Consider the following 22,492-nt stretch of genomic DNA (forward strand, 5'->3'; position numbering starts at 1 on the left):
CACACTTGTCTTTCATTTCGTTGAAAGCCTGTGTGTGCAGAACCCTGATATTAGGTCTACCATACCTATTGCTCCTGAGGTCAAGGACCAACTATTTAAAAAATAATAATTTCTCAGTGGTTCAATTTCTGTTCTTTTGGCTCTGTAGTCGAGGAAATTGGATTTGAAATGCAACAATGAATATGGGGTTAGACTGTCACCTTTAATTTGAGGTTATCTATATTGGGTGATCCATGTTTTACAAAGAGAATTACATCCCTTTGTACACATAGTCACTTCATTTTAGGGGACAAAAAGTGACTGGACAGAATTCCACACATCCACCTCATTATTGTTATTGACATATTCATGGAACCACTTTGGGAGGATGAAAATGGATGCACGTGGCCCAAAACAATGCTTTGGTATGTTCACACTCAAATGCTCCATGCTCAAGTTGTGTTAAGGGGCCTGATGACTGGCATGAAAACATTCCATTACACCACTGCCAGCAGCCTGCACCGTCAACACAAGTCAGGGTGGATCCATGCTCTTTATGGCAGATTCTGACCCTACCATCTGAATTTCGTAGCAGAAATCAAGATTCTTCAGACCACGTGATGTTTCTTCAATCATCCGGTTTTGGTGATCACATGCTGTTTGCCTCATTACATTATTGGCATCCAGAGCAACGTACAGTTGATTAGAATAAGCAGGAGACAATCCTCCCCTGGAGCAATGCAGGGTTAAGGGCCTTGCTCAAGGGCCCAACAGCTGTGCTGATCTTATTGTGGCTACACCGGGATTAGAACCACCGACCTTGCATGTCCCAGTCATTTACCTTAACCACTACGCTACAGGCCACCCCATGTCTCATGGGGTGGCCTCATGTTCTTGTACTTAGCTGACAGGAGTGAAATGCATGTGGTCTTCTGCTGCTGTCAAATGCCCATCCGCTTCAAGGCTCGAGGTGTTGTGTGTTTAGAGATGCTCTTCGGCATGCCTCTGTTGCAAACTGCTGTTATTTGTGACCTTTCTGTTAGCTTGAACAAGTCTTCCCACTCTCCTTTGACCTCTCTTATTAAGAAAGTGTTTTTGCCCACATAACGACAGAATATCCTCCTAAAACCTGGTCTCAATCCCAAATAAAATTATATTCTACTTTGCTGAAACTACAAGGGAGTGTCAATAAAAATAACATATCTCAAAATATTTTCACTACATGTCTGTGTTGTCCAAAACACTAGTTACACATTATGTCAAAAATATTAAAATATTGAACCTTTTTTCCGCATTGAAGTAAGAGAATTTTAAACACTGCTCTTTGTGAAACAGGGTCTATTTACACAGCAGTGTCGAAAATAATTCCAATACTTCTTACATTCAAACAGGCAGATTTAACAAAGTGTTCAATGCTATGACACAAGCAACCTAGTCATCCCACATCACAATGTTTTTGGTCTCGCTCCTTTTCTATCCAGTAGAGGGCACTCTAAGCCTCCATAACAGAGGTGTCACTGCTAAACTCCATGTCTGAATGTATCTTCTGTTATTTCCTTTCAATCTTCGAGTGTACTGCATTTGAGTGTACTTACATTTAATTTTACATGCAGGATAAAATAAGTAATTGTACAGAGAAAAAATGTTGTGCTGCTAAACCTGGGGTGGGCAAAATAGGGGTGTGCTCTCCAAAAATTGGGGCATGACACTCCCCTCCACTACCAATCCTTGTCCAGTATTTTAAATTTAATTTTTAATACAATATAGAAAAAAAAATACATATTTGTTTTCTTAATGTAAAGTTTGCTTTCGTTGAGAGTGCATGGCAGTTTGACCCTATACCCTATATACACCCAATATCCAGGGAGTTCCTGTTGGTCTGGTGTGTATGCTGTCTTCTGTATGAATCAATTATCCTGTTAGCTAATTTAGCTGTATACACCACTGGCAGTTCATGTTGAGTAAAATACATGAATGTGTTAGCCCAAAACGTTTAATAAGGTACACAAGAATAGCATTCAGCTGTTGTTTCATCACCTTCACGACAGCACTTTAACATTTAACATTTAATTAAATGTAAGGACGTAAATGTCTGGCTGTCCTAAAGCCATAGTTTCCCAGTACTAACCCTGACCTTTGGACAATCTGAGTGGGTAATCTGATTTGATTCATGCTTACAATCAGTAAAAGCATTACAATAATTCCCATTTTCAGTTTAGGCACCAGTAGCCTACCAAAATAAATCAACTGTATAATTGTAAGTTAGAGAATAAAACATATTTCACAGCTGCCCTCCGGGCACCATCATTATCAGATTTCCGTTAACGTTTGGAAGGCTGAAAAAGCAGGGGATGATGTCTTCACTGATGTTTTCTTTTTTTGCATAATTCCTAGATGATAGGAGAAGCAATTACTTGAACATGGATGAAGTCGTGGATTAAGTAGCGATCTCAAGACATCGGGAAAGTCAGAGTACAAAGCGAAGGCGGAGCTCTGAAGTGGGGTTGTCTCTGTGCTTCCTTCAGTTACAAATACGCCGACTCACACGTTTCTCTTCCAAGCGAGTGAGTGAGCGAGCGAGCGAGCAAACAGCGGACTGGGAAGTGAAAGGGAGTACAAAAAATGACTACGAACCATTACGACGTAATTGTCATCGGAGCAGGCATCTCAGGTTAGTGCAATAGAGAAGACTTAAATTACCTTTATATTGTGCTGTGACGAATTGCAATATTGTACTAGAATATTATGTTTTACTGCATTATTTTCAATGATTAAGCCGAAGACAGGGCTCTACCCGGTGGGTGGTCAGCGGCTTTACATAAGTAGACTAGCAAACCGATGTAAAGGCGACATAAACTGCTATATGATACTGTACCGCATTGCTATCATTAGCTTATAAATATTAAAACACGCGTATAGAACCTAATGGGCACTTGACCTTACAATGACAAAATGTGCAGTTGAAGTTACTTCATGCAGTAATACTTGTACATTCCACTCCAGTATACCATGAAGTAGCCTATCATGTATCACGTGATCCCCAAGTAGTCGGAGCGTCTGTCAAGAAACAGAATCTTGATGGGAAATAACAAGTCCCATGTGAATTGTGAATAAAATAAATTCGCTACGCTCTGTCGGGCCCATTTGCAATTAGTACAATTCTGCTCTGAGGTTACCTTTGAACATGATTACTGTTTTATTTGGGAAAAAAGTTCCTTGCATCAGCTGTAATATTGTAACGTATATCAGATAACTGTATTTGCATTTTAGCCTGTAGAACATTTCATGAAATTGAATCAGGTGGATGTTGCTTTACCACTAAGGTAATCAGCTGAAATGAAGACAAAGGGAAGAGAGTAGCCCTGAACACATATTCCTCCAGAATGTGTTGTTTTGGGTGTTCTTTGTGAACTGTGCTTGTCTCAGTCCACCATGCATGTCCCTGTTTGGCCAAGGATTCAATGTTGTGTGTTGAACCATGACTGAAATGAATTGTATGTGCACTGCCCAATTAGTTCCTAACCGAACATTGGACGACACTCCAGCCAATGAGAACAGTTTGGCTCTACAGGCAGCAGTTGCCATATACAGTATATAGAATGTGTTACATTCTCCAAAAAAAATAGAATAAAAAAATAAATAAAATACATGACCAAAAAGACCGAAAGTGTAAGCCACAAAATTCAGTGTGAGAGATATTGTTGATAAAAATGTTCTCCTTTGAGGTCTCCAACAATTGAGGTTGATATATATATTTAAATAGAAGAACTGCCGTTTTTTCATTATTCCCCTGACAAAAAGTAACTGCAGTTCTACTGTAGTGGCTATGATTGTACTTATTGCAATATTATGCAATTTTTGGAGATACTTGTTTATATTACTTGTAAATATTACTGCAGTTATAATGCAGTTTCACTGCACTCACATACTCATGAAGGAGAACTCTTGTACTGCACTTTAAATGCATTGTATCACACTTGTACCACAGTTAAACTACAGTATTATTTCACAGTAGTTGCAGACAATTTTTGTAAGGGTCAGCTTATGAAGACAATTGGAGCTGCTGAAGTTAACGAGAGCAGTTATGAACATTCAGCTTTAAATGATTACTGTAAAGTCGCTTACTTCAGCAGTGATAAGAGAGCAGGTTTGTTCAAAGTCTACCCTGAAAGCAGGCTCAATCTGAGCCTAAGGTTAGCTTCAGCCCCAGTGTCTGTGTAGAAGGGGCGACATGGCTCAGGCAGTAAGAGCAGTCGTCTGGCAGTCGGAGGGTTGCCGGTTCGATCCCCCGCCCGAGCTGTGTCGAAGTGTCCCTGAGCAAGACACCTAACCCCCAAATGCTCCTGACAAGCTGGTTGGTGCCTTGCATGGCAGACAATCACCGTTGGTGTGATTGTGTGTATGAATGGGTGAATGAGAAGCATCAATTGTACAGTGCTTTGGATAAAGGCGCTATATAAATGCCAAACATTTACCATTTACCATAGAAGACATGCTGTCCCCTCCTCTGCCCTTAGAATATACTACAATGTTTAGGAAACATACTGGCATTGTGAAAAAATTAATATTTGTATTTTGCAGCAATTTGACATTTTCTGAAAACTATATTGCAATATCTAAGAGTGGCCATAATTATTATATCTATATATATTGCCACATATCCCATATTCAGCATATTCCATATTGTAAGGGAAAGCAGTGACTATCTGTATGTATACAAATAAATTAATTTATCTTTATCTGATATTTTACCCCCAATTAGACACCAGGGCTATGCCTGTAGTCAAAGGGGTTCAAGAATAGTAACCATTTAATTTTGGATATGTCATTTTCAAGCTTATGTCAAGAAAAGGGGTGATACTTAAGGGGTTACATACTGAAGTGCTCTCAATATAGCTTGTTAGAATGGAGTATCAACCCCCATTTCAAGTCTGGGAAATAATGAAAACTGCCTCACGTCTGCTAATCAGAAGTGCCTGATCGAACACCTAGCATCAACAGTAGTAGTGCTCACTGCCTGGCTTAGCAGGTCTCCTTCACAACTAAATGAACAAGGTGACACAGAGGAAGTCGAGGTATATGTATTTGCTAACACATACAGATTAGAACCTTAACCTCACTGTAAAGGTTCATATGGACTGGAGAATTGGGTGTGAAATATTGAAGGACAAATTTAAAACTTGAGATGGGTGGACTATTGTTGCTACTGCTAATACTAGGTGGTTTCTAGGGTATTGCAAGGTGGTTGCAAAGGTGTGTTAGATGGTTGCTATGGTTTGCTAGGTTGTTCCTCTGTGGTTGCTAGGGGGTACTAGGAAGTTGCTAGGTGGTTGCTATGGGGTGCTACGTGGTTGCTAAGATGTTGCTGTGTGGTTACTAGAGAGTTGCTAGGTGGTTGCTAAGGTGTTGCTAGCTGGTTGCTCGATGTTGACATTTTTAGACGGTTGTCAGGATGTTATTGATGGCAGGATACAGAAAGGTATTTTTAGAAATAGAATACTTAATCTCTGAACAGAAAAATCCATGAACAGATTTCAATAAAGTAATTGCCAAAAGATATCAAGCTTATTTGCAGTCTTGCGTCTGGGCTGACTAGCACATGATACTGCAGTTTTGTACTCTCAATGTAATCACGGTATATTTTCAGGTGACTTAATAAAATGGAGATCTGCACTGAGTGAAATTCGAAAATCTAAGGGCTGAAGTAAAAATGGCTGTCCTGGGTTTTACTCAGCAGAGTCATCAAGATAAAATCCTGCTAATCCTGCTTCCAGAAATACTCCAGAGGCCTTTCCTCTCTATCTTTTTCCATTTTTGGCAATGCAACCAGGTGAAGTTGTTGCTTATACAGGACAGCCATGCAACAGAGATCCCCCAATGAATTTACGCAACAATAATTAGTTCAAGGCAACATTTGCTGAGGTATTGTCCCGGCAAAAATATAGTATTGTCCCGGCAAAATAAATATAGTATATAAAAATATAATGGTTGAATAGATTACGAAATAAACTTCAACGTTAATCAGAAAACAGTCTTCATAAGTAGGTGAGATATACGTTACCTTACAAGAAGAGAAAGTAAGAGAGAGAGTGTTACCAGGAGAGAGAGAGGGAAGGAGAGAGAGAGATGACATTTTACCAGGACAAAGACAGTGAGGCAAATCATGAGGGGTAATCCCTCTGTGCTTGTCCGTTGCCATGACGCACTCCGTAGGGTCTGAAGAAATATCTCAAAAGGGGAGCCATTCTGGCTTAAACTGACTTCTGCTTTGTTATTTTGTGGTTAAACAAATGTTCATATTTAGGCAAAAGATAGCAAGGCAACAAGACAAGGTTTGTCAAAACCTGGTTTGAGCTGTTTTTTTGTTTTCAACAGAGTAGGCAGCTGAAATGACATGTCAAACAATTAAAATTGCTCAGCTATTAATTTGAGCTATTAAGAGCTATTAACCACCCTGAAGTGCTATATATTTTTGTATATGCATAAAATAAAATAGTATTTGAAAAACTTTTAATCAAGTACAAAAAGAAAACCATTATTTACACATCCATCAAGTATAGTTAAAAATATAGACGTGATAGACGTGATCAATAATGTTAGCTATGTCACGTTTCAGGTCTGTCTTGCCTTGTTTTATGTTTAATCATTTTGTCTTAGTCACGTATTGTCTTATCATGTATTATGTTAGTCTAGGTTCGTCATGTTGTTTAGTTTATTTCTTGTTATGATAAATTGTCTTGTCATGTCTAGTTATGTTTTCGTTACGATTATTATACCTTGTTATGTTTGAGTGGTTATCGTCTTAGTTCGTTTAGTGTTATGTTTTGATTTATGTTTATTGTTACGCAAACTGGTCGTTGTTTAAACATACACTTTTACATGTCTTTCCGCACACCTTGCATTTCCGGCTTTCTCTCTCTCCCTTATTGTCACATTCACACCCTAATTGTTCCTATTTGTCTATTTACTAAAACTACTAATGCTAGATCAGGATTGGGTAGAACTAACAAACTAATCATGTGTTCCCTAATTGTTTCCACTGATAAACCTTGAGATGTTTCTACAGCTTAATTGGAGTCCACCTGTGGCAAATTCAGTTGATTGGACATGATTTGGAAAGGCACACACCTGTCTATATAAGGTCCCACAGTTGACAGTGCATGTCGGAGCACAAACCAAGCATGAAGTCAAAGGAATTGTCTGTAGACCTCCGAGACAGGATTGTCTCGAGGCACAAATCTGGGGAAGGGTACAGAAAAATTTCTGCTGCTTTGAAGGTCCCAATGAGCACAGTGGCCTCCATCATCTGTAAATGAAAGAAGTTTGGAACCACCAGGACTCTTCCTAGAGCTGGCCGCCTGTTTAAACTGAGCAATCAGGGGAGAAGGGCCTTAGTCAGGGAGGTGACCAAGAACCCGATGGTCACTCTGTCAGAGCTCCAGCATTCCTCTGTGGAGAGAGGAGAACCTTCCAGAAGGACAACCATCTCTGCAGCAATCCACCAATCAGGCCTGTATGGTAGAGTGGCCAAACGGAAGCCACTCCTTAGTAAAAGGCACATGGCAGCCCGCCTGGAGTTTGCCAAAAGGCACCTGAAGGACTCTCAGACCATGAGAAACAAAATTCTCTGCTCTGATGACACAAAGATTGAACTCTTTGGCGTGAATGCCAGGCGTCATGTTTGGAGGAAACCAGGCACCGCTCATCACCTGGCCAATACCATCCCTTCAGTGAAGCATTGTGGTGGCAGCATCATGCTGTGGGGATGTTTTTCAGCGGCAGGAACTGGGAGACTAGTCAGGATTAAGGGAAAGATGAATGCAGCAATGTACAGAGACATCCTGGATGAAAACCTGCTCCAGAGCGCTCTTGACCTCAGACTAGGGCGACAGTTCATCTTTCAGCAGGACAATGACCCTAAGCACATTTGAAATATTGTATATATATTTGAAAAAGCCACCGTTTGCATTGATCTTGGTAGACTGTACTGTACCTTTATGTGTGATTTGTGGATTACTGATTGCTTCGTTGACATTCCTGTTTGACCCACAAGAAACATAAAATGCCAAAACAAAGAAACACAGAGAGAAGCACAGACACACAGATAAAGGGGAAAAACTATTGGTTCGTCACCAAAAAAAACAAACATAAAATGACACCTTCATATCAACAAACTCTGGGATGAAGACAGCCCTTACTGAGCACAATAAACAAAACCAAGCATCTGGAGTTTGTGAAACCTCTTTGGAACTATGACTTGAAGAGAGTGCTATGGTCAGATGAGGTAAAAATATAACGTTTTGGCAATACACACAACCAACATATTTGGCAGCAAATATGAATGCATGCTAGGAGAAGCACCTCATACCTGTACCTACTGAAAAACTATTGAACCAGGGGTGCCCATAATTGTTAAAACTGTTTTTTGGGGGGAACTACATTTTTTATTTACAAATGTAAGGCTTTGGTTGATTCCACTGAATCATTAATAAAGCACACTACTTTACACATATTGTAAAATAATGTGTGCATTCTTTTCATAGTTAGTTTACAGTATGTTTTGCACATTAATTTATGAAGATTGCCAATAATATTGGAGCCCACTATATTCACTATTGACAAATCACCCCAGGAAAGGTCAAGTGTCAGTGTAATTTTATTGCATATTTGAAATAACTCTGACTGATTTACTAAGCACTGCTTGGCCTTGCTTAACTTGCTTATTTTAATTTGTTGGATAGACACAGTGGCTGACCTATTAATATTGTATTTTTGGCAAATATGATGTTAGATCAGAAAATCATTTTGGATTCTTGTTCCAGATTTAATGGTTTCTGTGAGCAGTGACTGTTTGTGAATGTGTGATTCTGGGTTGTTACACAGCAGGGTGTTGAGATTGGTTGGCAACCCATCTTGTTTCCCTGTGCAGCGCTGTATTCTGAAAAGAGGTTCTGGCATTCACGGCCTGGACAAGAGCCAGGACAAACACAGAAGCACAGAAAGAGATTTTAGAAGGGCTGCACAGTTCACACTTTCAGTAACCTCTATTAAATATTACCGTGTTACTGAAGACGCACCTGCAGTTTGACAATGAGCCTTGGTCAGTGTGTTCATTTTGTCACATCTTTTTTATATTTGGAGTGCCTGATCATATTCATAGACCTGTCTCATTGCTGAGACATTGCGCATTTCAGAGCGCAAGACAGTGTCAGCTGCCAAGCTGCACAGCCGTTACATGGGGTAATTACTTTTTGGTTGCAGCAAGTGCAGGCAGAACGCAGAACCTGAGAGCCAATGAGATGAGGACTGGCTGGCTGACTGCCTTATTTTCTTGGCCTACTTAAGGATATATGTACTGTCAACCCAATTAATTTCAATAAGGTATCTGGAACCTGTTTTTGGACACTATTCATTTGTAAATGTATATGCCAGTGACTTATAATGTGAGAAAATATTGATCAGACTGGGACCTGACACAGAAAAAACATGATTGCAGGGGGACTTTCCTCTCACTACAGTAGACTGCCCACACCACACTGCATGTTATTCAGCAAAATGTGACTGTATCGCACTTAAGTCTCACATACACAGACTCCAGACTCGACTCAGACTCGTCCAAAAATGACTTGAGACTCCACAATAAGAGTCTGCCAAAATGCCATCATGAAAATGAACAACCAATGATTATTTTTCAATTATTTATATGAAGAACAATCCTTCAAAACACATAGTTGTTTTACAAGCCACACTGTCTTTCAGTTGCAACTATAGCACTATATTTCTTGCAGCATAGCTAGCGTCACAGTTCCACATGTTGTGGCCTTTGGGTTTAAAGAATTCAGGCTCATCAACTTGCAACAAAATTTGGGGCAGTAAAATAAAATATGCGGAAGCAACCATGTACATTTTCAGCAGACATTTGAAAACGAATCCCGAAAGGTCAGGCAGTTTACCAGCACCGGAGCAAATGTCACCACTGTTCACTGTTGCCTAGTTAATGTAACTTAGCTAAACTGTTGGCCAGCATCCCGGAAGTGAGACATTACTTGTTTTGTTGACACAAGTTGTAGCAATGTTGGCTTGCATTAGAAATCGTTGATGTTGAAAAACTATGCAAAGCCATACCTCCAATCTCGTTTCATTGATTGGACTTGGTTGGTTTCCAACTCCTGACTCTAATTAGCTTTTGTTGAAGTCATTAGAATTGGGGTTCACATACTTTTTCCAACCTATACTGAATATTTGAATGAGGTATTTAATATTTAAATTCAAATATTTGTGGGTTATTACTTAAAACTGATTGTGTTTGTTCATTATTGTAACTTCAATGAAGGTCTGCGGACAGTAGTCACTGACACATTCATGCCTTCTGCAGAGTATTTCTGATCTGTTGGACAGGTGTTTGGGGTTTTTTCTTCATTATGGTGAGAATTCTTTGGTCACGGTCGAGGTCTTCCTTGGCCTACCAGTCCCTATGCTCACCAATGCTCTCTTTCTCCTTAATGATGCTCCAAACAGTTTATTTTGATAAGCGTAAGGATGTGTCTTTTTTTCTCTTATTTCTAAGTCTCATTGCTTCCTTGACTTTCATTTTCACTCTGGTCCTCATGTTGCCAATGACTCCAAAGGCAATCAAAAGTCTAGAATCAAGACTAGATGAAGAAAGATCTCTAAGGCTTCCATAAAGGAAGCAATTGAACACATTTGATTAATCGGAAACACCTGTGAAGCCATTTGTCCCAAATATAATGGTGCCCTAAAATGGGGGACAATGTATAAAAAGTGCTATTTACATGTGGGGCGATCCGTGAAGGAATTACAGCCCTTTTTATCCATAGTCACCCCATTTTACAGTTATAAGGCAATAACCTTCTTTTTGTGGACATAATAACCCTCCGTTGAGGTTTTGGGGAGACAGGTTTTTCATGAAATCCTTCTGAGCTCCGACATTGGGAGTATAGTTATATAGTACCTGTTGTACCAGCCTGAACTATTTTTATTCTGGCTAGTATGGTCTGACCCAGAATCTCTAACCTATTGTCCAAAGTTGTATTACAAGTATTATATATGGAATGAAGTGTATGCAGTGTGCTGGAGTAATGTTTCCCAGGAGACTGCAGCATTTATCCACCCCTCACCCACAGCCAAGAACAGGCCAAATGAAATTACATGCCATACATGTGTCCAAACTCCATGGCTAAAAATGTGTTTTTAACTTATCAGAGAAGTACCAAGTTTGGTTTGTTATCTATCTTATCAAATGTCTATCTCAAAATGTATACTTGTCAGTATTTCCAAGAAAGTTTTTGTGTGTCAATTTGCTGCTTTGTACTGTAAATCCATTGGAGGCAAAAAACACTTTCAAATTGAACCGCAGTATTGAAGTTAGCATTATTTATGACAATTACAGTGATGACTGTCCCATTACATTGGTCTTGAATTTGTGCACTGCCATAATTCATCTCAATTCACTGGTAAATTAAGGTACATTTTTAAGATGAACGAACAACTTGCAACTTTAGACTTTAGACTTTAGGGGCAAGAATGTGGGCCTGAGCTATGTATAGCAACAAAATCTAATCAGTGTATCCTTAAAAAATTCTAATATAGTTCAGCTTTGCAGTCTAAGTTGTTAATCATTACTGGTAAGGCGAACACACAGCTGCCAATCAGGAACTGTGGCTCAGGGTAGGGGGGTTCATACACGGATTCTTTATCTAAATCTGGACAGAATACATCTTCCTCAGTAGTGGGGTGGTTCATGAGGAGGTCAATGACTGTGTTTTTAGACTTTGGAACAATTTTGAAAAGAAGGGTCCGCCCTTAGCTGAGCTGGCACAGTTGAATAGTATTGTGGTTATTTCTGTGGCGTAGCTGGTATCATGTCCATTTTTCATGTGATTGTGTCCTACAAGTTTAGACAAGATCCAACATCTTAAACATGTCTCAACTCAAGTTTTTTAAGTTAATTTATCTATTTGAACTTAAATTCTGTCCATAGACGGGAAAAGAAAAAAACAAGATCCACATGATGTATCCTCTCCATAAACAAATGCCTCCATACCACCATTGTTAAGCTAGCTGGTCCTTCTGTAAACAAGTATTTGAGAAAGATGTTAAATAAGGCAGGCTGTTTAACCAGTTTTATTGCTATAAGTCCAAGCTACTGTTTGGGGAACTCAGAAGCCCTGTCTGTAGAAGTGCAAAAAGTAAATCTGCAAGACTGTCCTTTGGTAGAAGTATGAGTATGCCTCAAAGCAGGAAGCAAGTCAAAAGCATTATTTTGTAACTCTGGCTCTGGGGCACCAATTGTGTGAACTAATTTTAATTCCCGCTGCGTTCAAATAGCAAAAAAATATATAAGGTGTTTTGCTGTTGCTTTAAACGTGCTTACTTTGAAAATGCATGTTTGCTCAAACCAGTTTCTTGAATGAATTATGGACATTTGCCTTATTTTTTTCTCAACTTGACAAGACGAGGCTGGAGTCGATAACTGTGAACCCGAACAAATATTAACAGCATTCCAAACTAGGAAGAAATATGGGTCAAAGAAATAAGGGAATTATCAAAAATATATCTAAGAAGGGGAAAAGCTAGCACTCTGACATTTTGCCTTGACACGTATTCTGTCATGAATCTCTCACTTTACTTGGTCATACAGCCAGCAGCTGTCGAAGCCAGGATATGTCCCGAGGCACATCACACCAAATGGGTTACATGGTGAGATGTCAAGTCATCCATAACCATAATGTAGTCAGTGGAAAGTGGCCATTGATAATAAGCCACAGAAACTACCCATGGATTTGAGATATTCATGCTCGGCATTCAATTTTGGGAGCAGGTGAAAATTCACAGTCTTCATTCCATGGCTTATTGTCCTTGTGGCATTTTAGATCTGTGAGATCCCTGTAGAGTCAAACAACAACACCCAGTTGCAGCCCTTTCAAAGAGCTCACAGCAAGTGTTGCATGTTCTTGTTCTGTAAATCTGTGTCTGTAAATCCATTCTCGGCTGACCTCACAGTATCCCAGCAACATTCTGCATAGATGTTTTGGGTTGCCAGTACCAGCAAGCCTGCTTTTTGTTTCTTCCCAAAGTCAATACTCATTTTGCATTATCAGAAATGAGACAGTGCAGAGAGATGGGGAGAAAGGGAAAGAAAGGATTTATTGAAAACCGTTATTTTTCAAAGTGTCTGCTCTGTATTCTGCTGCTGTACTGTAGAATTATACAGATAAATGTAGGTCAGTCTAAGAATCTGAGCATGAGATCCTTTGTGTTATGTCAATTATTTTAAAGACAGGTAACAAAAACAGAATATTTTTCTTCTAATGAGAAGCGGAAAGGCAATTAGATGGCAATTGTTGCTTTCACTTCTGCCCAGTGACCCCATCTTCATATGTGCGGTTCCACAGAAACCGCCACAATCCCCTGTGTAGTTTTCTACTGGCAGGCTCCGCGTATTGAGATCAGGGGCGGCATTTAATTTGTTTTCCGTGATGACTATGTATGGCTATTTGTCTGACACTGATTGGTGTTATGATTTTCTGCCGTGGTCTGCGTTATGTGTTGAAATTGCAGGGGTCTCTCTCACTGTAAACATTTGGCCTCAACCCAACACTGTGTTTGCCTCTTCATATGTGTGTATGCGACCAGCAGAACCTCTGTCCATAGTATAGATCCAGTTTGGATTGCAAACTGAGGGTTATATATGAATTATATACACACAATTATACTTTCATTATTGAATACAAAATAAATATATTGCAATACATGATGAATAATTACATAATAAATAGAGACGTCATACTGCATATAAAAGCATCTCAATTCAGTTCTGCTTACGAACTAACAATGGTGTAATGTTTGTAAAGCTAAGCTAAGTGATTACAGATAAAATAGGTAAAATAGGTCTTTAATACAGCATGATCATTTATATTTATGTAGGTCCAATAAGTTTTAAGTAATTTTTGTGTGCTTCTAAGTGAAAGATGAAACATGCTTAAATAAGTACATTTTTACATTTACATTTTAGTCATTTGGCAGACACTTTTAATCCAAAGCGACTTACAAGTGCATAGGTTCTACCATAAGTCAGAGCATCACATCCAGAAACTAGCAAAATACACAGGAAATGCTGTTCTAAACATAGTTGTCATCAGAATTTTTTTTTTTTGGGGGGGGGGGGGTTAGACAAGGATAGGGATTTTTGAAGAAAGAAAATAAATGAAAAAGGCAATGCAATCAGGATCAGCCTGGGCTGAAAGACACCTTTGAGAATGAAAAAGAGAGAGGGAAAGCAAGGAGAGCAAGAGAGACACAGAGAAAGAGCTGCATGAACGTGGAGGCAATTACGTTCTATCAGTGAGGTCCTTTGATCTTGCAACATTTTATGTGAAGAAACCCTTACATTCCCAGTGGTATGGCAATCTGGCTAACACAGATATAGGTAAATCCTCCTTTGGCTAAAAAGTAAATCTTTGACTGCTTGAGGATACTGGATGGTCCGCTTATCCTGCATTCTAATTATATACCACATATATATTTCAACCAAATGAAAGACAAGCAGAATGTTCAAGTAATAAATATACCCATGGGGCTGTGCGCTCAAAATGGTTGCATTTTTATTAATCAGATGACATTAGCACAATAAAATGTAGTAGAATAATTCCTGTTTACAGTCATTTACATAATGTGTAAAAAAATGACCAATGTGTATGGGAACTGATAAAAAAAGCTAACGCTTAAAATGTATTATTGCGGCACCAAAAGGTGCGTAAAAATGTTGGGTGCACCTAAATTGAAACATTATGCGCACCGGTGCAACCAATGTAAAAAGTTAGTCTGTAGCCATATATGTGTTTCAAATTATGAATGTGAAACTAATGTGAATGGTTGGGTCAGAAGAAATCTGTGAAGCAGGAATGTGAGGCATATGCACTGGATTCACAGGTATGTCCTGGTACACAACCACATGCAAAGGATTCTTAACTGACTTTGGCCCCTGTGAGGTTTGTTCAGACATGTTCGCTTGATGAAATGTCAGCACAGTATCTGTATCTGGTTTGTAAAGTTCCATTCGACGTATAGAAGTGCACATATGTCAAAACCTTTGTTTATAGGTACAGTTACTGTGATTCCAGGGAAGCTACCATATCCTCTGCTGTCATAATACGCTTCACCATAAAAATGTCAGATGCAAAACCATGCCTCTCGGGGACAATATGCAGTATTCAAATGCCAGTTGTCATTCTAGTGCTTTCCTTGAGGAAGCTTATATTAATAAGACTTTCCTACTGCAAATCAGGCCAAAATAGTGTGCTCACACTCACACTGACATGTTAACAGAACCGTCTATGCTAGGGAAAGTGTTTTTGTAGAACAGAAATAAGGCAATCATTCATTACACTGCAGTCTGTACATTCAGTAGTTACAGAGAGACTCCGTCGACCAAATGCTGGCTGCTGTTAGCACTTGACTGACAAAAACCAGGGCTCCTTCTTTCCTCTTGTATCTAATGCTTGTGATAATGTATGTCAGTATTTAGTATTTATACATTCTAAAGAAGAACTGTGGTTTCATGCTCTCCAATTTATAATGCATATTTTTTTCAAGAAGAGAGGGGGAAGGGGGAAGGCTAGGTCTGTGTTTGACCATTGCCTGCCTGACCTGCCAATCTTCTCAGAAAGATTTAAATTACATTGTGTTGACTACTGGTTTCAGTGTGACACCTTCCCTAACTTAAGTTGTGTCTTTGTTAAAGACCCTTTTGTGCGTTTTACTTGTGTCTTGTAAACCAGTCTTTGATGGCATTCTATGACTACATGTAGGCACTAATACTGTTGACATTCATATTTGAATAGAATGATAGATTGCCCACAAGGACAATTGAGCTTAAAAAATGAACATTTAAGGAAACATGCTCGAAATCAAGGAATATGCTACAAAATGCCAAAGCAAATGTAAAAAGAAAACTTGCGGCATCTTATATTTCATATAAAACATGAATTTGTTGTATAAATACAACCATTTATACAACAGCTTACCAACAAAAAGCATATTTGTATTCAAAACATGCATTTTAAAATACAACCAATGACCACTTTATTCAGTATTTTTTATACTTCTTCTTAAAAAGTAGTTATTTCCCATCAGACCTCTCTCATTAAACAAGCCATTTTCACCCATATAACTATTGCTCACTGGATGACTTTTGTTTTTCTCACCATTCTCTGTAAACACTGGATACTGTTGAGGATGAAAATAAATTGATTGCCCTGGTGAGATACATATGGCTATGTGTTTATTTATATTTGTGGATGCTTTTAAAACAAATATGATCAGGACAGTAGAAGTTCTGGTTGAGCAAAATAAGGAAGCCCTGCTTCTCAAACTAGGTTTGGAAGCTTTCCTCATTTTGTTTCCCTTGACATGCCTGCGATAGTTTCAGACATTCAAGTTCTCAAATAACTGCTGAGGGAAGGAGAAGTCTCACCATCTTCCCTTTTTGGAACCACCCTCGTAGACCATTTGAAGTGGAGGCTGTATTTGATGCACAAGTAGCCATTTTCTGTTAGCTAGCCAAAACTTCCTCGTGCTGATTCAGCAAGGATGTGATGGTGGTTTCCATACAGTCCATCTGTGTGGTGTTAAAGCCACACTCTAACCTGGCAATCCCTTCAGATATTGTTTTGAACTTGGTGACTGCCTAAACAGAACAGGAGAGGTGGAATATGCTGCTTGTGTTATCAAGCTGACATAGCGGGCACCACTATGAACTAGGGCTAGTGGTTGCTGTTTCCTTATAAGTGCCTGTGCACTGTAAACGTGACTTCTGTGTTTTCCAAGCACTTTTCACAAGCCCATGGATTGTCAGTGGATGATGTGACAGGGACATGGCCCATATTTTTTTACAGTCTAGACACACCATAAAGACCAATAAATTCTTCATGTGGTACAAGGTCATGGTCAATAAACCGTAAACAAATGGACTATTGTTCCTTACCAGAGATGTCCTATGTAACATCCATTATGATCGAGAATTAAAGGAGTGGAAGTGACCTGATTGTGTTGCCCTGAGCCCCAAAAGTTGGTACAGATTCCCACTGTCCCCATCATGAGCTCTCAAGGCTTGGTCAAACACTGCACCAAATTTCAGAAGACAATGCCTTAACTGGTCCTGTTCTTAGACTGCTGCACATACATTATAAGCATGGGTCAATGATTTCTCAAGAGCCTTCTTCCAGTTCCTAAAGCCTAAACTGATAAAAGCAATAATGGCTTTTTGGTAAACAGTGACTTCCTTTGTGACACTGAAAGCACAAACCCCCTTTTACAAGGGACTGTAATGCAGCCATGGAAATTCAACAAATCATCTCTCTTGAAAGGACGACACCTTGTTTGACAGTCTCTGAAACTTAATGGATTCGGGGTGTGTTTGATATGGATATGGATCATCTGACTCAATTTCATCCATGGGTCTGTTCCTGTCTCTGTCATAATAATGTCCATTGTGGACATGTGGCTGAATATTCTCAGACAAACATAATACAAAATGACTCATCTGACACTATGAAACTCTACCACTGTGCTGTTCTAATTTGATTGTCTATGACAGGACTGTCTGCTGCCAAGCTGTTGTTGGAGTCAGGCCTGAGCCCTGTGGTTCTTGAGGCTCGGGACCGTGTAGGGGGAAGAACCTTTACAGTGCGGGTAAGATATTTTAACACACAGTTACTCTACATTTTGAAATTCCAGAAAAAAACAATGAGAAAACAATACAAACAAAGCCCTGATTCTTGATTTAAAAAACACCCCCCCCCCCCCCCCCCCATGGTCAAAAATCAAATGCTAACATTACCAGTATAGTCTGTTGCTGCATTCACATAAACAGCCCAACAAAGTCGTAATTACCAGTGCTCCCCCAATGGTCCCCTAGTTCCCAGGTGGGAGGTGTGTCCTCAGAACAAAATGGCCCAAGAGACATTCAGATAATCCTTACTGACATGTTTTTTGAGCTTTAGTTTCTATTTTATTACCGCAAAAGTAGGGGTTAATCCAGTCTGGGATTTCCTCGGCAGCACTACATTTGCAAGTTTGCAAAGCATTTAAGGAGTGTGACATCACATGGTTACTGACCATTGCCTGCATTACAAGTGTCAATTTCCTGTCACAAGTGAGACAGATACTGTATGTAAAAATCTACCAAATTATCTTGTAAAATATACATACATATTTTACTTTACCAGTTTGACCCTGAATATTCTTCAAGCAAAGAAATGGAATATGAGTCTACATATTAGCAATAGTTATAGTATTTATAAATACTGAGCAAAAAGAAACCATAAGATACAAGCTATTTACAGTGATATCCCATTGGAGATTATTAATTTAGATATAGGCAATTAGTAATACTCTGCCAGTGGTGTAATGTGTGATGTGCTACATTAATTAATCAATAAAATACTAGCCACAGAAAACTTGTTGTTAGTGCATTCATATTTTTTGTTTATTTCCGACCAAAAGCACTTGAATGTGTGATGTTGGAATTAGGACTTCTGAACTCGGAAGTGGGAGCTTCCGTGGAGCATATAAAAGCAGTATACGGCTGGGAGGATTGTTTTCCTGGAGTTTCTCTCATTGACTCTTCTCGTTTCTGCCAAACCAATTACAGAATAAGGAGACAAATTATGTAGACCTGGGGGGAGCTTACATCGGCCCCACCCAGAACCGGATCTTGCGGCTGGCCAAGGAGTTTGGAGTGGAAACATACAAGGTGAACGAAGAGGAGAATCTGGTGCACCATGTTAAGGTGGGTGGACTGGTTTCCACATGCTGTATGTCCTACAAGCTGACTGAGGTCTGGAATATCCCTCCCTCATTCACCACTATCTCGCAACCACCTTATTGTAAACAACTGTATGCATGATATATACTGGCAGTCAATTTTTAAATCAGTCAAAATGAGTCAATAATCAAGAATAAAGTAGTCAATAGTTGATCAAAATGATACTTTGCTTCAGTGGACTTCAATCTTGAGATATTGGCATGTATTGAACATATCTTTGCAATGCCTCCATCTGTTTAAAAATATTATTGAAAAGGGTTGGGACGGTATAAAAATTTCATGCCAGGATTATTAGTATCTTGATTTACGGTATTATCTTGGTATAATTCATATATGCTGGAAGTTTTAAAAGTACCAAAATAAACAAATCATTTCACCACATATCAGCAAAATATCTCATTTAATATACATAAGCTCCAGTATGGTATAATTTGCCAGTCCGTTCTGGAACTTCCCATTTTTGAACCAAGCTAATGTTAAATAAACACGTTCTTAGGAAACATCTTAGCATACAGCAGCTACCAATGTTTAGAGAATTATAGTGTTAAAAAAGTAAATATAACTAAAAAAGAATACAGTTCTTGACATGATTTTTATTTACCAGCATGTGTAAAGTAGTGTGCTTTAATAATGATTCAATTTAGGTTTTTCATGGGATTTAAGTCTGGAGACTGAAATGGCTTTGCAGAACACGGTTGTTGTTTTTACTTAACCATGTCTGTGTGGATTTTGATGTATACTTGGAATCATTGTCCTGCTGGAGAATCTACCTATGAGGAAGACTCAGCTTCCTAGCAGATGCCACCAGATTTTCTGCCAAGATTTTATTGAATTCATTTCATAAGAGGTGCTTCTCCTAGTATGCATTCCATTTTTCCGGCAAACATGTTGATTGTGTGCATGGTCAAAACATTACATTTTGATCTCATCTGACCATAGCACTCTCTTCCAGTTATAATTCCAATGAGGTTTGGTAAACTGAATATGCTTGGTTTTTTTATTGTGCCCAATAAGGGCTGTCTTCATGTCACCCTTCCAAAGACTTGGAGGTGCCATTTTATATAGTTTCTAGTCTATACCCAGTCGGGTAATGGGCAAAGAAAATACATAACCGGGTAACACACCACTTAGCACTGTTAGACCAATAATTAAAAGGTATAAAACATGTGGAATGGTTGCCCATTTGCCAGGAAGAGGATTTAAGTGCATATTATCTCCATGGACAGCAAGGAAGATAGTGAGGGAGGCCATGTAACTCAATGATCTCAGTTTAAGAATTGCAGAGATCGGTCTGTCTTGGGGTCACAAAAAATAAAATGTAATAAAATAAAATGACACATCCATACCATTAAACTCTTTGGATGGGTGGTGCGAAGAAGGTCCTTACTGAGCACAATAAATAAGACCAAGCATCCTCAGATAGTCAAACCTCATTGGGATTATGACTGGAGGGCTATAGTAAATTGAGACAAAAATGGAATGTTTTGTCCATACACATCATCAACATGTTTGGCGGCAAAATGGAATGCATACAAGGAGAAGCACCAGATACCTACTGTAAAATATGGTGGTGGGTCATTGATGTTTTGAAGATGTTTTGCTGCCAGTGATCCAGGATTCTTAACAGTTCTGAATGGAGGAACGGTAATAAGAATCTGTTCAAATGTGCTCTCTTAATTTATCACAAATGATAGGAAAAGACTCATAGTTTTGTGTTTGCGCAAAGTATTAAATCAGGGGTGCCAATAATTGTGGAACCTGTTTTTCTGGGAAATAATGTTTGGATGATTCCATTGAATCGTAAAGCCATTACTCGGCAGGTAATTTCTTCTATTCTAAAATTAGCATCACATATCCCAGTTAGTATTTAGGAGATATGTAATCACTGCAATTTAGCTGTTAGCCGCAGAATCGTTGTGTATTTGATGATTCCATGTCCATGTGATCCAATAAGGAAACACATACTGTTTGTCTGTCTCCTCATTTGAGGTAATATTGCATACAATTTGCTTTTATATGATCAAATCTAAAGGCCAGAACAAATTCTCCAATCAACAAACAATAAACAAAATATCTTGTGGGCACAAGATTAACCATGGTGATCTGCATTACTTGTGCAATTATTTCCGAGAGTAGTATGCTTTCCTCACAGCTCAGTGTTGTGGATAGCACCTTTCTGCTGTTCCGTCTGCTGTTGTTTGCATCCTCCTATACATCAGATAGAAGATATAATGAACACTACTGATGAGGAAGGTCATGTTTCATGAGTCAGGGGTGAAACTGCCGGTCACATTTGAACCAATCAAAACACACTGTTCTCCAAGCCATAATGAATGATTGGTTTGGATTCAGTGCATGATAGTGATGCGCATTGATTGTCTTGTGTATTCTCATTCTCCTTTCACTACCAAATGTGCCACAAGCCTCCAATGAAAGCAGCTTTGTGCAGATTTTGCTTTATGCACTTTGTTGTACGTCGCTCTGGATAAGAGCGTCTGCCAAATGCCAATAAGGTAATGTAATAATGTAATATGTGAGTTAAATGGTGAAAAAAAAATGATGTTCTTTTCTAAATGCTTGGCACAAACCATGTCCCGATTTGCACTCCTGTGTTGAGTGAGAGGAATGAATGGTGTTTTTTTCTGCAGAGGCGCTGCGCTGCTAAGTTACTCCCTCTCATGTCTGATCCAGGAAAAGCAGCACACCGGGGAATCCTAGCCATTTATAGTCTGCTGAGTCCCTTGCATACTCTGTTTGTTTTGCACATGTTTTTCCACAATTAACCTGTGTAATTTCTATTATACAGTGTACTCTTTAAGGTTATCTTAGTTGTGGCTCTGAAACAGGTTTGATGAAGATATAACATGCTATATAAATGTAATGTCACTGTTAGAAATAGGTATGCCACATTTCTAATGCAGAAGCAATAGAGGAGAAGTTAATGTTGAAAAAGATAAATAAATTTAATAGGCTTTGGGCATTTATGAAGGAGACTAGGATCACAATTATCTTCTGTCCTTTGCAAATAACATATCATAATACTTAACTTAATCTTTCATTGGTAATTAAAATAATTCATACATGAGCTCTATTTAGGCAAAGGCATCAATTTATTCTGAATGCACAGTACTTGCCTTTTAATCAAATTGTCGCAGATCATTAAATGTTTTTTAAAAAATCATGAAATCTTCCATCCAAAGAAATATTTGGGAAAGAGAAAGTGTGTATTTGTCCTTAACAATAAGTATTGCATTTGCTTAGCTATTCTGCCTGTGTGATTACCGTTGATTTCCTTCCAGTCTGCTCCAATTTGGCCATGTCTGTCTCCAGTTCCTCGTTTAAAAAAGCCGCCATTTGGCATTCACCAGTAGAGACTAGCTCCTTGAACTTTGCTTGTGGATTGAGATTTGTTGACTTTGCCTGTTTGACCTTATTTTGTTTGAATTTAAATTATCATCTAGCCCCTTTTGATTTGTTTGCTTATTGGATTTTGTGTTTGACCACTGCCTCATTCTGTTTGACTCTGATTCTTGCCTTAGCCCTTTGGTCTGTTTGTCCCAATGAATTGTGTGAGTGTTTGATCCTAATGTCTCACCCAGATTTGGACTTTTACCCCACTGCTTCCATCAGGACCCTAATTTGTTATTTTGCTTTACTATTTTTCCT

At 38.9% G+C, this 22,492-nt stretch overlaps 1 protein-coding gene across 1 annotated transcript in view; it reads left to right on the plus strand.

Annotated features, from left to right (window-relative positions):
* The first annotated feature begins 2,545 nt into the window (after nt 1-2,545).
* LOC133124441 (amine oxidase [flavin-containing]-like) overlaps nt 2,546-22,492 on the plus strand; it is a 34,054-nt gene continuing 14,107 nt past the window's right edge. The window contains exons 1-3 of the mRNA XM_061235659.1: nt 2,546-2,650; nt 17,597-17,691; nt 18,653-18,790. Of these exons, the coding sequence (XP_061091643.1) occupies nt 2,602-2,650; nt 17,597-17,691; nt 18,653-18,790 (282 nt within the window). The 5' untranslated portion in view covers nt 2,546-2,601. The remainder of the gene's footprint in view (nt 2,651-17,596; nt 17,692-18,652; nt 18,791-22,492) is intronic.

This window comes from Conger conger, chromosome 3, assembly GCF_963514075.1.
Source record: "Conger conger chromosome 3, fConCon1.1, whole genome shotgun sequence".
Lineage (NCBI taxonomy): Eukaryota > Metazoa > Chordata > Actinopteri > Anguilliformes > Congridae > Conger > Conger conger.